At 45.9% G+C, this 13573-nt stretch overlaps 1 protein-coding gene across 5 annotated transcripts in view; it reads left to right on the top strand.

Moving 5' to 3' along the window:
* The window catches only part of ACAP3 (ArfGAP with coiled-coil, ankyrin repeat and PH domains 3), a 235978-nt gene that overhangs the window by 4936 nt on the left and 217469 nt on the right, over positions 1 to 13573 (top strand). For 3 of the 5 annotated variants that reach the window (XM_083163362.1, XM_083163360.1, XM_083163361.1), the window contains exon 1: positions 5246 to 5594. The exons of 1 other annotated variant lie outside the window; for it this stretch is intronic. In XM_083163362.1, coding sequence (XP_083019488.1) covers positions 5548 to 5594 — 47 coding nt within the window. In that variant the 5' untranslated portion in view covers positions 5246 to 5547. Of the gene's footprint in view, positions 1 to 5245; positions 5595 to 13573 lie in introns of those variants that run through there. One more of the 5 variants, XM_083163364.1, reaches the window with a different exon arrangement.

Here is a 13573-nt window from a genome sequence, read left to right as displayed (position 1 = left end):
CTTGCAAGTCAGGAGCTTGCAAGACAGCAATTGGGGCCCCTACCGATCCTCCAGCGGTAGGGGTGGGGGAAGCTTTGATGTCCCGCGGGTGGTAGGGGGTATTATATCAACCGCTCAGCATGTAGGGCCTGGATCAGTAATTTCCACTAATTACCCCTTTACTGCACAGATGGTGGGAGATGGGGTGGGAGAAGGTGGCATTGGGCTGAATGAAGGGGCCCTGATACATAACTTCCAGGGTGGTAGAGGATGTTTAATACGCAGAGGAGGGGTGTATAGTGGAGTGGGCTTATTATTCATAATTTTCTGGTGGGAGGACAGCTTGCTTGACTGCAGATATCTCCAGTTCACGGAAATAGATTTCTTAGATTTTAATGGAATTAAAAACTAGAGAATTCCACCTACCAAATGGTACTGGGGACTAGGGGATCAGAGTTCAGGAGGCAGAGCAATCTGCCAACGAGTATATAAAACTACATACCAGGTGTGTGGAGCTGGAACAGTAACCAGCTTCTGGAAGGCTGATACTGTATCTCCGGTTCTGGGCACAGTAGAGACAAGCTTCTAGTGTCTATCAAAGGGGGAGAGTCCCAGCTTTTGGAATATACCTTCAGAAAAACTCTAAGTCAGACAGAACCTGAAATATCTGACTGGGAATCGCAATTAACAGGCTTGGCTGGGGACCACTAATTTGAAGTCAGATATCTCTGGTTCCCAAGGGCTGATTTTTAAAATTCTTGTACCCTTGGAAAGAGAGGACCCTCAGCTTTCATACTTTCAGTGGGAGGCAGTGTCTTTGTCTTGACCACCAAAATCTGAGTTCTGGGCTTTGGTATTGGCACAAATCTTGACATGTCTTTAATTTCCGATGGGTCAGGTGTTGCACACTCACCACTACCAACTCCTCAAAAGTGTGGGGGTCATCCTGCAGGGCCCATTGTTGCACTGTGTAGTCTAACACCCACATAGCTCCACAATTTGCAATGCAGAGTTTTTATCCACCTGTAACCAGGCCCTAGCCAGCCGGGCTAGTTTGGCCAGCTAAATCATTGGAGGTTCAGAGGCATCCAGCCTCCGGCCATGAAATTCTTGGACTTTGCTGGGGCCTGTCACCCCAATACTGCTAAGTATAGCCAGGGTAGGAGCATGCCATAGTCATATCCACATAGGATCTCTGAGCCTCCCCTGTTAAATAAGCTGACCAATCAGACCATTCCTCTGCAGGCCATATTAAATGTGTGGCGGTGCACTCAAATGTGCAATGGAATGCCTCAATGTTGTCAGCTGGAGAGATCTACGGTAATCTCTCCCACTTCTTCTCACCTTTTCACAGCTCCTTTAACCCCTCTTGCAGCAGCTGAATCTGAGCTTGTTGCCCCTGAATCTGGGCTTGTTGCACCTCATACAATATCTGAATCTGTTTGTTGTTGTCATGATGAGGTGGGTTTGTGGAATCAGTCGTGACTGGCGTGGTCAGATGGTGGATGTTGGTTGATCAATATGATGCTGTGAATGATGTACTGGAGTAGTGAATGACAGGAGCAGATCACCGGAGTGACAGGAACTTAAATATACCCACTTGGCTAATGAAAACCCTGGGGATAACTGGAAACTTAGAATAGCCTACTTGGTGTATTACAGCAACTAGAAGTGAATAAATATCTTAAACAGGCCGACTTGGCAACCTAACAGGATCCTGGTGATGCTGGAACTAACTTAAGGCAACTGGCTACCGGGTTGTGGATAAAGCGGTAGTAGTGAGCAAATCTGGATAGTGGATGGCACGCTAGAAGTGACGGGGAACCAGATGACGGAAGCAGGACTATGGCAATGGTACCAATGATGGCAGAAGCTGGGGATGGCTTGGGAGCTGAATTGTCACAGATGGAGAGTAGCGACTGGAAACTGGAGTCAGGCAACTGTGAAATAACCATACAGGGTGCCAGGTATAAGAACTTGATAGCGACGTTGCTTAGAGCAACTTTCTAATCTTTTAAAAACAGCTTCAGTAAAGGTCTTTAAGGTCTGGAGCACGGGATCATTGGATTCCAAGATTGGATTTGCCCATTCCAAGGCTGCACCTCTGAAGGCCAGAAATAAGTATCTAACTATATTGGTTAGAGTAATACCACAGGCTGGGTTTGACTCCATCATAGACATATATTGGTGAACTTGGATACTTTATTGCTGGAGATCTCCATCAAAATATACAGGAGTTGAGTGTTCAGGGGGTAACACAGAGTCACTTGATGGTTTTATCGAAGAAGAACTTGTGTCCATTTTCGGTTCTCCAGGCTAGGAAAGAGCACTTAAAAGTTCCATGGATGTACATACTGGTGGCTCGGGTAACATCCTAGACTGCTTTGACTGGGCAAAACCCGTGGATAGTCTCGACTAAGCAAGAGTCCTGGAAGACTTTGACTGGGCCAGAATTTTTTAAGACGTTGGTATGGCTGAGGTCTCGGATGGTTTTGGCAGGACAGGCACCTCAAATGCCTCGGAGAATGCAGGCACCACAGGAAAGGTTGGAACAACTTTAGACCCAAAGGCCAGGGCAATAGTAGCCTCAGACCCGGAGGTCAGGCCATTGGGAACCTTAGGCCCAAAGGCCATGGCATTAGGAACCTGAGGCCTGGAGGCCAGGGCAGTAGTGTCCTCAGGCCCAAAGGCCAGGACAGTAGTGTCCTCAGGCCCAAAGACCATATATCATAGGTGGATGTGTAGGCTTGAATGGCCTTTTGCTGCTCCTCCATCCTCTGAAGCATATAGAGGGTTGAGTTCCACCGCATCACTACCTCTTGTTAAAGGTGATTTCGGGGCAGGTTCAGGAGGGTTTGCTGGTGTTCCAATGTTCAACAGGCAGTCACAGAATGGCAGAAGAGGCCCACAATTTTTGGGGCCACGGAAAGCATCTCCTGCACGCCCCTGTCATTTTCAAGAAATCTTGCACCGCCAAATTTTTTGTGTTAGCAAAACATGGGAAATGCTGGAATTTGCCCAACTGTAATGCCCTCACAATATTGGTGGCATTGTCAGACACGACAAATCCACTGGAGCGTTTAAGTGCAGTAAGCCATTGTGCGATGATTTCCCTCAGTTTCTCTAAGAGGTTCTCAGCGTTGTGCCTCTTAGTGAAACCGGTGATACACAGCGTACCCTGCCTTAGAATGAGCTGGCATTTTTTGGGATGCAACTACTGGTGCTTCTGCTGTTGTTGCTAGGGAACTTGATACATCTGCCCAGTGGACTGTCAGTCATATAATCCTAAATTTACCCTGTACCACTTGTCCACATCCGTGGTTAAGTGGACAGTGGATACAACCGCATTTTTCATGACACTGAGGACACTTTTTCGGACTTCTCTTTATATCGTGGGTCAGCTGTCTAATGAAGTGGAATCTAGATTAGTACTGGAGGCACACTACCTCCATCAACTGTCTAAATCCCACTGCACTAATGGCAGCTATTGGATACACATCTAACACCAACACAGCTGTCAAGACCTGAGCAATCCACGTTACAATAGGATGACTGCTGTCATACTCCATCATACTTGTAAAGGACTGTTGGATGGTCAATTGCTTAATAAAAGTAGTGGTGTTGCAACTTCCTCTCTGGGATGATAAGGAGGAATCCCGGATGGAAAAGGAGTCAGTCATGCCAGTAACCAGTAAGATGGCCTAAAGGAGTACTGTACTTCCCATCCTGATTGAGGAGGGAATTAATGAGGAGGGAGTTGGTGATATGGATTGCAGGAGCTTGGAGGACAAAGAATTTTAGGTGTCACTGGACTGCTTACGCTCTCAGCCAAAGTTTCTGAACTTGATAGTGACTTGAGGAATGTGCAGCAGGTGACGTAATAGGGAGGGTGTTCCCAGGTGGTTAACATCCTTACGCCTCCTTATTTTAGCTTTACATAGGGTACATACTGTATAGGTGCGTACACACTAGCAAAAATCACTGTCAAAATGGTCGCTGAGCGACCATATTGCCAGCGTTGATCGCCGGGGTGCGCGCTCCCGTTTTCAGCCCCTGAATGGTCGCTGGTCGGAGGAACTTGCTCCTCCGACCAGCGACTTCCACTGCCTCTTCTCCCGGCAGTGTGACATTTTCATCTGCGACCATCTCTGGTTGCTGATGAAAACGCACCCCCCTATTGGCGGCCCTGGCAGGTATGTATGTTGTATATATGTATGTATGCTATGTGTGTGTGTGTATATATGCTGTATTCAAAATAAGCTTAATAGCCCCCAGTATGGAATCTCCGACCTTGTCAATCAAATCCCTTTACAGTATAGCATCTATATATCTATGTCTAGTGCCTGTGAGTCTCCGAAACACTGCCATCACGTACAAACACAAAAGGTAGCAGACTAGGGGTCGATCCTATTAGTGCCAAAGGGTGCGAGTTGCCGTTCAGATGCCGTTTAAACGCTCAAAATGGCACCCGAATTAAGCCTATCTCGCACCCTTCGCAGGGCTGAATTTGCTTTATTCCTATGGAGGTGCGAACACTTTTAAGCGAATTCAGCACCCCCCGTAAAGTGCGCCTGGTGCTGTGAAGATCACATAATAGGATGGACCCCTAGCTCTTTTCGAGTGGGCTTACTAGTATATTATATATGGCAGACTTTACCTCCCCCCCTTCTCCCTGCTTTGCCACTGGTGTACATATATGTTGCAGACGCTGCCTATGACAGGCAGAGAGTTAAGGTGCCCATACACTAGTAAGATTTATCTGCAGATCTGGCTGGTTGGAACAAAAACATGGTTATGGATGAGTGACAGTTTGTCAGTTTTCAAGCATTTCCAAGCAAATGGTCAACTGTCATTTGCTCTCATCCATAACCATGTTTTTGTTCCAACCAGACAGATCTGCAGATAAATCTGGTGTATGGCCACCTTGAGTTTGCAGACATCCCTGGCTGTGACAGGCTGCGGTGAGTTTGCATACTCTCCCTCACTATAACAGGCTGAGGGTGAGGTTTTGCAGACGCTCCCTGGCGCTGACATGCTGTGTGTAATACAGAGTTTGCAGACGCTCCCTGGCGCTGACATGCTGTGTGTAGTACAGCGTTTGCAGACGCTCCCTGGCGGTGACAGTCTGTGTGTGCAGTGAGTTTGCAGACGCTCCCTGGCGGTGACAGGCTGTGTGTGCAGTGAGTTTGCAGACGCTCCCTGGCGGTGACAGGCTGTGTGTGCAGTGAGTTTGCAGACGCTCCCTGGCGGTGACAGGCTGTGTGTGCAGTGAGTTTGCAGACGCTCCCTGGCAGTGACAGGCTGGGCTGGTAGCCGGCAGTAGGAGTCACGCTTGGATCCCAGGGAGGGAGCATAGTCTCCGGCGCTGATAGCTGGAATCCGCCGGTGCATCCTACCGGTGCGTCTCCCGGGACATAGCCGCACGCCCTTCTCCTGGATTGATATCTATTGTGGGGATCTGTTTCCTATGCAGCGTCCCTGTGTGTCCTGAGTCCTCAGTGCAGCATCCTCCCGTGCGCCCGTCTCCCCATCCCTGCCTGCAATGCACTGAGGACGGGAGCCGCAATCATGACGGTGGATTTCGAAGAATGTATTAAAGATTCTCCACGATTCCGGTAAGAGAATGGGATTGATGATCTACTTACAGTCCGTCATCTGCATAATATATATATATATATGTGTGTGTATCTCTTTATCTGTTTATATATTTATTATTATTATTACAATGATGATGCAGAAAAGACCCTTACTTTACGTGTAGAAGGGTTAAAGGTCCTTGCACATGGAACACGACACCCATGTACAGTACCAAGAGGTTCATTACATATATATATATATATATATATATATATATATATATATAAAAAATGATGTAATGAATTGTATAAAGAATGTTCCCATTATGGCCTATGATACCCATTCATTGTGGAGACGCATGGGTCCGTGGAGTGTGCTGGAGTTACATTCTGTACATGGGTCCTGCACCCATATTGGTGCACAGAAAGGATTATGGATTTTGGGATGTGAAGGACATTTCGGTTCTTGATTTAAATGCTTATGGGGTGATGGTAAAAAAGCATTGCTTATGGGAAGGGCAGGCAATGTGACCATGGATGAGCCAGTGAACATTGGGTTCTCCATACAGGGGCTATGTACTAAGCCTTGGACAGTCATAGATTAACAGCCAATCAGCTTCTACTGTGATTTAAATATGACTGGTGGGGTGGATAAACTCTTTAACCATATGGGCCTGATCTGTCGTTCCCGGGCAAATCTTGTTAAGTGTGTAGGGCCAACCGTGCGCAATCGCGGATCGCACGCCATGTCCTCCAGGTGTACATGCTGCGCGGCTGACCGGACGATATCGTGCACAATGGCATTGTACATCATGCTGTTGTCCCAGGCATCGGGCAAGTGTGTACTCGTTGCACAATGTAAGGTCCCATTGTCTATCAGATCATGTTGTTCTAAAGTGTACCCAGCCCTGGAGCTGGTTGGTACTTTATCTCTCTCTTTAGCTATGTATGAAAGTGTTCAGATCTTTAAATGTGTGTATACGTGCTGTGAAGTGGATCATGTATAAGTCAGGAGAACCGAAGGGCATGGGGCCCAGGGACATAAATCTGGACGTTAGGATTGCATATTACAATGCGATCCTGGGTGGTAAGGTTCCGCCAAGATCACACTGCATTTGTAATCCTTCTTAAATGGGCCCTATGTATTCACCATGCATAGGGCCCATTTAAGAAGGATTACAAATAGGGCAAATGATGGGTGTTTGGAAATGTCCCGCTTAGGGATGACAATCAGAAACCACTGGATCTCTAGTTCTGTTGGAGACTGTAAGATATTTTCATTATTTTTTATTTTTTTTATAGAATTCATTCATTAATAGAGAAGTTCTAGATGTGCCCTTCATTTGTATTATGAGTAACAGCACAGCTTAAACATATGGAGATGGTTTGGAGCCGTGTGTCCCAATCGAATGCAGAAAGAGGTTTTGAAGTGGAAACTGAGGTCATCTCCACATCTAGAATGAATTAGAGGGCATTAATAAATGTAGGAAAGGCAGAATCAGTTCCAGGAAATAAGGAATGGTTGCTGGTAAAATATTGTTGCTAGTCCCGAACCCTATGATATGCACAATGACTTCGTGGAACCTGACCATTTGGGGTGGCCTGCTGGAATTATCTTACTGACATGTGCATTGTATAGTTTTCCTCTCTACGTACAGTCTATATTGGCTTTTTTTTTTTTAGCGTGTTTTAAACATCTTGGGGTTTCCAAAAAATGTGGGAGGCTTGGAAACTTGTATTGACGGGCAACGCAAAAATGATTGCCAAGGCTCGTATAAATGTACGGCACTGCCAAAATTCTGTCATCCAACTGTGGTTTATCTAAAGCTTGCATGCTATCCTAGCCAATGAAATATAGGAAACATTGGTATTTACAATCACAAACTACAATCAGACACAGCCTCATCTGATTCTAATGAGTTCGATATAGTATAGAGATCAAACTAGTTTTTGTGCTCTATATATCAGGGGGTGGCCAACCAGTCAGAGGCAGTAAGCCAAAAAAAGGTGTTGTGGTAAAACAAAGAACCGATACCATGCAGGAAATGGGCGTGGTCTAGCTCCCACAAGACCACACCCCATTTGTAAATGGTTTGTGGCCTAGCTGACATTTTTAGGAGCATGAACTTGTGTCAAACCTCAGTTTTTAGTTTTAGGCTGGGCGTGCGACATTGAAAATGCACAATATAAAAAAAAAACCTCTATTACCTTTTCACTTTGCTGTCATTTATTTCTTTATTAGTGAGATTTTTGACAATCCTTGTGTACAGCTTGCTCCTCCCATGACGTGATGTCATGACATCAGATCAACACACAGCAAAGTAGTGCACAGTCAGAGGAGGAACACTGCAGTGGTGCGGAAGATGCATCTCATTAGGAACAGAGCCACATGCGGCTCGAGAGCCACTGATTGGCCACCCCTAGTCAATGTGGTAAGAAGTACAATACAGAAAGTACTGTGGTTACTGCTGTTCAATACAGAGAGTGTTCAGGTGGCACCTATACAATACAGGGAGTGTCCTGGTGACCACTGTGGGTTGCCGAGAGCACATGTATGACCGCTTTGTGATGCAGAGAGATCCCTGGTAGACGCTGTGCAAAGCAGACGGCATTTGTGTTTATCTGTATAATGCAAAGATCATATATAAGCTCTCCTGGTACATTGCAAGGAGCCTTCAAGCATCAAGAACATGCTAGTGACCACTGCATTAAACACGCTGCATGCTCACTATTGCGCTGTCCTTGTTGTGGAGGCCATACATGTACAGACCTTCACAGCAGACGTTGTGGCATAGTTACCTCCCCTCCTGCATTCTGCAGGAGACTCCCTGACATAGCAGCAATCGCTCTCTCTCCATCATTAGTCTAGCAATCTCCCTCATGTCACCTAGCCCACATTACACTGTTACACCATAGTTACCTCCCCTCCTGCATTCTGCAGGAGACTCCCTGAAATAGCAGCAATCTCCCTCTCTCCCTCATTAGTCTAGCAATCTCCCTCATGTCACCTAGCCCACATTACACTGTTACATCATAGTTACCTCCCCTCCTACATTCTGCAGGAGACTCCCTGACATAGCAGCAATCTCCCTCTCTCCCCTCATTAGTCTAGCAATCTCCCTCATGTCACCTAGCCCACATTACACTGTTACATCATAGTTACCTCCCTTCCTGCATTCTGCAGGAGACTCCCTGAAATAGCAGCAATCTCCCTCTCTCCCTCATTAGTCCAGCAATCTCCCTCATGTCACCTAGCGCACATTACACTGTTACATCATAGTTACCTCCCCTCCTGCATTCTGCAGGAGACTCCCTGACATAGCAGCAATCTCCCTCTCTCCCTCATTAGTCTACCAATCTCCCTCATTTCACCTAGCCCACATTACACTGTTACACCATAGTTACCTCCCCTCCTGCATTCTGCAGGAGACTCCCTGACATAGCAGCAATCTCCCTCTCTCCCTCATTAGTCTAGCAATCTCCCTCATGTCCCCTAGCCCACATTACACTGTTACAGTTTGGGGGGGGGAAGGAATGAGAGACAGATACATTTACATTGAATCATCAGCACCATTTCCCAGCACATTACCAAGTATTGTAGCTCTTACTAACTGCTTTGGGGCTCATCTACTTTTGGATATAAATCATTTTAAATTACACACCCACGCTTCTATTTGTCACGTTCACAATCTCTTTTCACAATCTCTCCATATATGGAACTAGACACGCCCTTTGGGTGGAGCATGACACGCCCCGCTGTGCAAAATTCTACTACCATCTATAATCTCCCTGAAACTAGTTTTCAAAAGTAGGCAAGTATGTGTTGTGGTAATGTGAATTAAAGCATGGTAACTGTCAGCACCTGCTTTACTATCATGTTTACGATTATGAAACTGAAACAGTTTACACCACATCACTAACACATTGTCCTGTCGATATTTTCATTGTTGGCAGCAAAATCTTTGTATCCTTTCTTCAGCTCTGATCAGTAGGCCTGTAAATACTGCATATAGATGTGTACGGCACTCCGTGTATACCAACCTAACATCCCAGTCTATGCAGTTGGGTTGGAGCTTCAAGCAACCTCAATGTCATGTTTTGTGACTGAGCCACGGCAATATTTGAATTCTAGTGTTAAGTAATAGACATATTAAGGTGGTAACTAGATGCTGTACAATGGTAGCTCAAAGCATAATCCGCTGTCTGATTGGGTAATAGCCTGGGCAGGGTCAGCTTAAATGTTGAATTATTTTGCAATGCCCCGATAGCATGTGCTATAGTGAATGACATAATAGGGTATATTATACAGGCCGCTAATGGTAAAGTTGTGAGTTTCTGTATTTGTTAGTCACTGTAAAAACGTCACCGATGTACCCCGACAAAGACTGTGTTATATCACACAATTAAAGGCTAAGATACTGTGATTAGATCCACTGTGTTACTGTTGTGCTTATTGTTTGCCGTTGCGATCATTACACTGTATAATTCGAAGAAAAACTATTATATGAGCAGTATTAAGGCTTAAAGTGTGAACTAATGGGGCTTGGTCCCTACGCCCAGCATCGGAGACTGCTATGGTACCCTTACGTAGCTTAAGCTGTGTACACACCTACAGATTTATCTGTCCAATCTGGTAATGACAGAAAACATATGACCATAAACCATTTCCTCCCAAATACTGGAAAATGGGCAAAAATGATTATTTGGACAAATCTGTTCGATTTAAATGGCTTAGGAGAAAATGGTCCATTGTAATTGTTTCCTTTACATCATCAGTTTTTTGTTCCAACCAGACAGATTGGACAGATACATCTTTAGGTGTGTACCCAGCCTTGGTTTGCTGGTCAGCTGCAGAGTTTGGGGTTACTATAAACATGTTCCAGGGATGGAGGCAATGCCGATATGCTGGCTTCAGTACCTGCTGCTTATTGACATTTCCTGCAGATTGCCCAGGGAATCTGTAATGTAGGGAAATGCAGGCTTCTGTTTCCATTCACTGCATGGTAAATCCACAAGCTAGGTGCAGCGATTATATATTATCTCATTAACCCCAAATGGATGGTGCCGTTTCAGGAGTGCCATGGCTGCCGGACTCATGGGGTTAGGCCGGGCCAACCTGTGGCTCTCCAGTTGTTGTTGTGAAACTACACATCCCAGCATGCCCTGCCACCGTTTTAGCAGTCCCTAACATCAATACTGTGGCAGGGCATGCTGGGATGTGTAGTTTCACAACAGCTGGAGAGCCACGGGTTGGCCCGGCCTTCTCAAGGCCCTTTGTTAAATATCACACTACTCTCTTATCTTCTGTTTGTGCATAGCTTAGTGGGGTACGGAAAACAGTCAGTCGACAAAAAAAAGGTTGTCCACTGAAGGTCAACATGCATCAAGGTCACTCGGTCGACACATGCATTAGGTCTATATGGGCTAGGTCGACGGTCAAAAGGTCAACATGGGGTTTTTCTAATTTCCATTAGCCATCGTGCACTTTGTTAGTGACTTTAGCGACACCCTGGATAAAATACTGTGAAACCCCCCTGTTGACCTAGCCCATGTCCACCTAATGCATGTGTCGACCTATTGACATGTCAACCTTCAGGTGTGTCGATCCAATGTATGTCCACCTTCAGCCTGTTGTTTTGGAATAGGTTTTTTTTTTTGGCCAGAGACAAATTCTGTTCAATGGTTATAATATAAATGCACATGAAGCAATGCGATTGTGTGGCTGTGGTGACCCTATTTCTGCATTGCACCTTGTGTGAGTAACATTTAATAGTCTGCTCATACATGACCCAGGCTTAAAATATAGGTACTTGTGTAATATCTGGGCGCCCGATTTTTTAATTGCATGCCTTAACTTAAGGCATGCAATCAGATGCGATCGACCCAATTTTTTCATTGGATCCAATGTTAAATGGCCCCAGACCCCATTTTTAATTGTATAACCACCCTGATGGTTAATTATGTGAAATGCCCCCCCCCCCCATTGTTAACACCACGCCAGGAACAACGCCAACCCAAAGCGTGGCGCGCGCAGCAGTACGCGTCCTCTGACCTTTTCTTACCCCCACTATCCATGTTTGCATGGAGTTGATTTTATATAGTGTGGCGAGCGCAGCGAGCCACCGAGCCCGAAGTGTGGCGAGCGGACGCGACATATGAACCTGAAGCGTGGCGAGCGGACTCGGATTACTTAACATGTATTCCGCATCCCCTCGCGGGGCTTGCTGCGCTCACCATGCTTCGGGCTCGTATTCCGCATCCCCCTCGCAGGGATTGCCACGCTTCGGGCTCGGTGGCTCGCTGCACTCGCCACACTATATAAGATCAACTCCATGCGAACGTGGATAGTGGGGGTATGAAAAGGTCGGAGGACGCGTACCGCCGCCCCTCGCGGGCTCGCTTCGCTCTCTACGCTTCGGGTTGGCGTTAATCGTGGCGTGGCTTTAACAATGAGGGTGGGGCATTTCACATAATTAACCATCAGGGTGGTTATACAATTAACAATGGGGTCTGGGGGGCATTTAACGTTGGACCCAATGTAAAAATTGGGTCCATCGCATGCAATTTGGTCGCATGCGATGCGATCGACCCGATTTTTCCGACCCGATGAAAAAATCGGGCACCTAGATATTACACGAGTACCAAAAGATCTTCTAATGCTGTTTGTGTGTAGTATTGTGCTTTTGGGGGGAAGATGGCTGTACTATGTAATTATCCTTATAGCCTCGCCTTTGCCCTGACCATTGTCGTACAGAAGTTCTAGAACACATAGTGCAGCCACAGTTCATGGTGCCGATGATGCCCGGGGCACACATTTCGGGAGATAGCGTTCCGTATACATCTCAGTATAAATAACCAGTTACTGTTCTGCAAAGAGTCAGATGGTGATATAAAGCTATTCCCCAGTCATGCTATTAACCTTAAGATTCCTACTTGGAAGTCTTGTGCCTCTTGTATTATCCCGGAATTTGCTCTGGGTATGTCTGGAGGCCTTAGCAGAAGTACACATTGAAATTTCATTTTTCATGCCATTTACTGCACAGGCTATAAAGGTCAAGGAACACTGATGGTTGTTCTGTCTAATTTTAACTTGTATTTCGTAGCGATCACAGATGCGGTGCAGAGTTCTCGGACTGAATCCCATTTGTCTATATGCGCTGCTCCCTTGCATCGCTTCTCACTCCCTTCCCCATATGAATTGATGACGTGCAGAGGTCTCGCACAGTGCAGCTGCTATGGTTGCTATGTAGGAAGGATTCTAGTGGGCTGCAATTTTAAACTTGTATTTAATGTAGTACCAAGAATAGCATTCAATGAACTATCCAAGGATGGGCGTTATGCTGAATGCAAGTAACCCAATAATCATACATATGTATCTGGTTTTTTTTTTTTTTTTTGTAAAATAAAAATGAGGTAACAGCTGGATGAATGTTTATTAGGAAATGTTCGCTAGGACATAATGTAATGTAACACTTATTCACATTTTTTTTTCTGTTGTCCAGTGGATAAAAGCTTGGTAGTGGCGGAATATATACTTAGGACCTTATTCGGGTTGACTCGCAAGCCTGTGAATTTCGCAGCCTCGCAAGTTCACCAGATGCTGCCCCTTACTATATGATGTCAGTACGGATGGTGTAATGGTTACATTACTGCCTCACAGCGCTGAGGTCATGGGTTCTATCCCCACCATGTGTTATATATACGGGGCAGTACACACGGTGTAATGGTTATATTACTGCCTCACAGCGCTGAGGTCATGGGTTCTATCCCCACCATGTGTTATATATACGGGGCAGTACGGACGGTGTAATGGTTACATTACTGCCTCACAGTGCTGAGGTCATGGGTTCTATCCCCACCATGTGTTATATATACGGGGCAGTACGGATGGTGTAATGGTTACATTGCTGCCTCACAGCACTAAGGTCATGGGTTCTATCCTCACCATGTGTTATATATACGGGGCAGTACGGATGGTGTAATGGTTAGCATTACTGCCTCACAGCACTAAGGTCATG

The sequence above is a fragment of the Crinia signifera genome, chromosome 19, assembly GCF_055691185.1.
Source record: "Crinia signifera chromosome 19, ASM5569118v1, whole genome shotgun sequence".
In the NCBI taxonomy this organism is placed as follows: Eukaryota; Metazoa; Chordata; class Amphibia; order Anura; family Myobatrachidae; genus Crinia; species Crinia signifera.
This window is presented reverse-complemented; position numbering and strand designations above follow the sequence as displayed.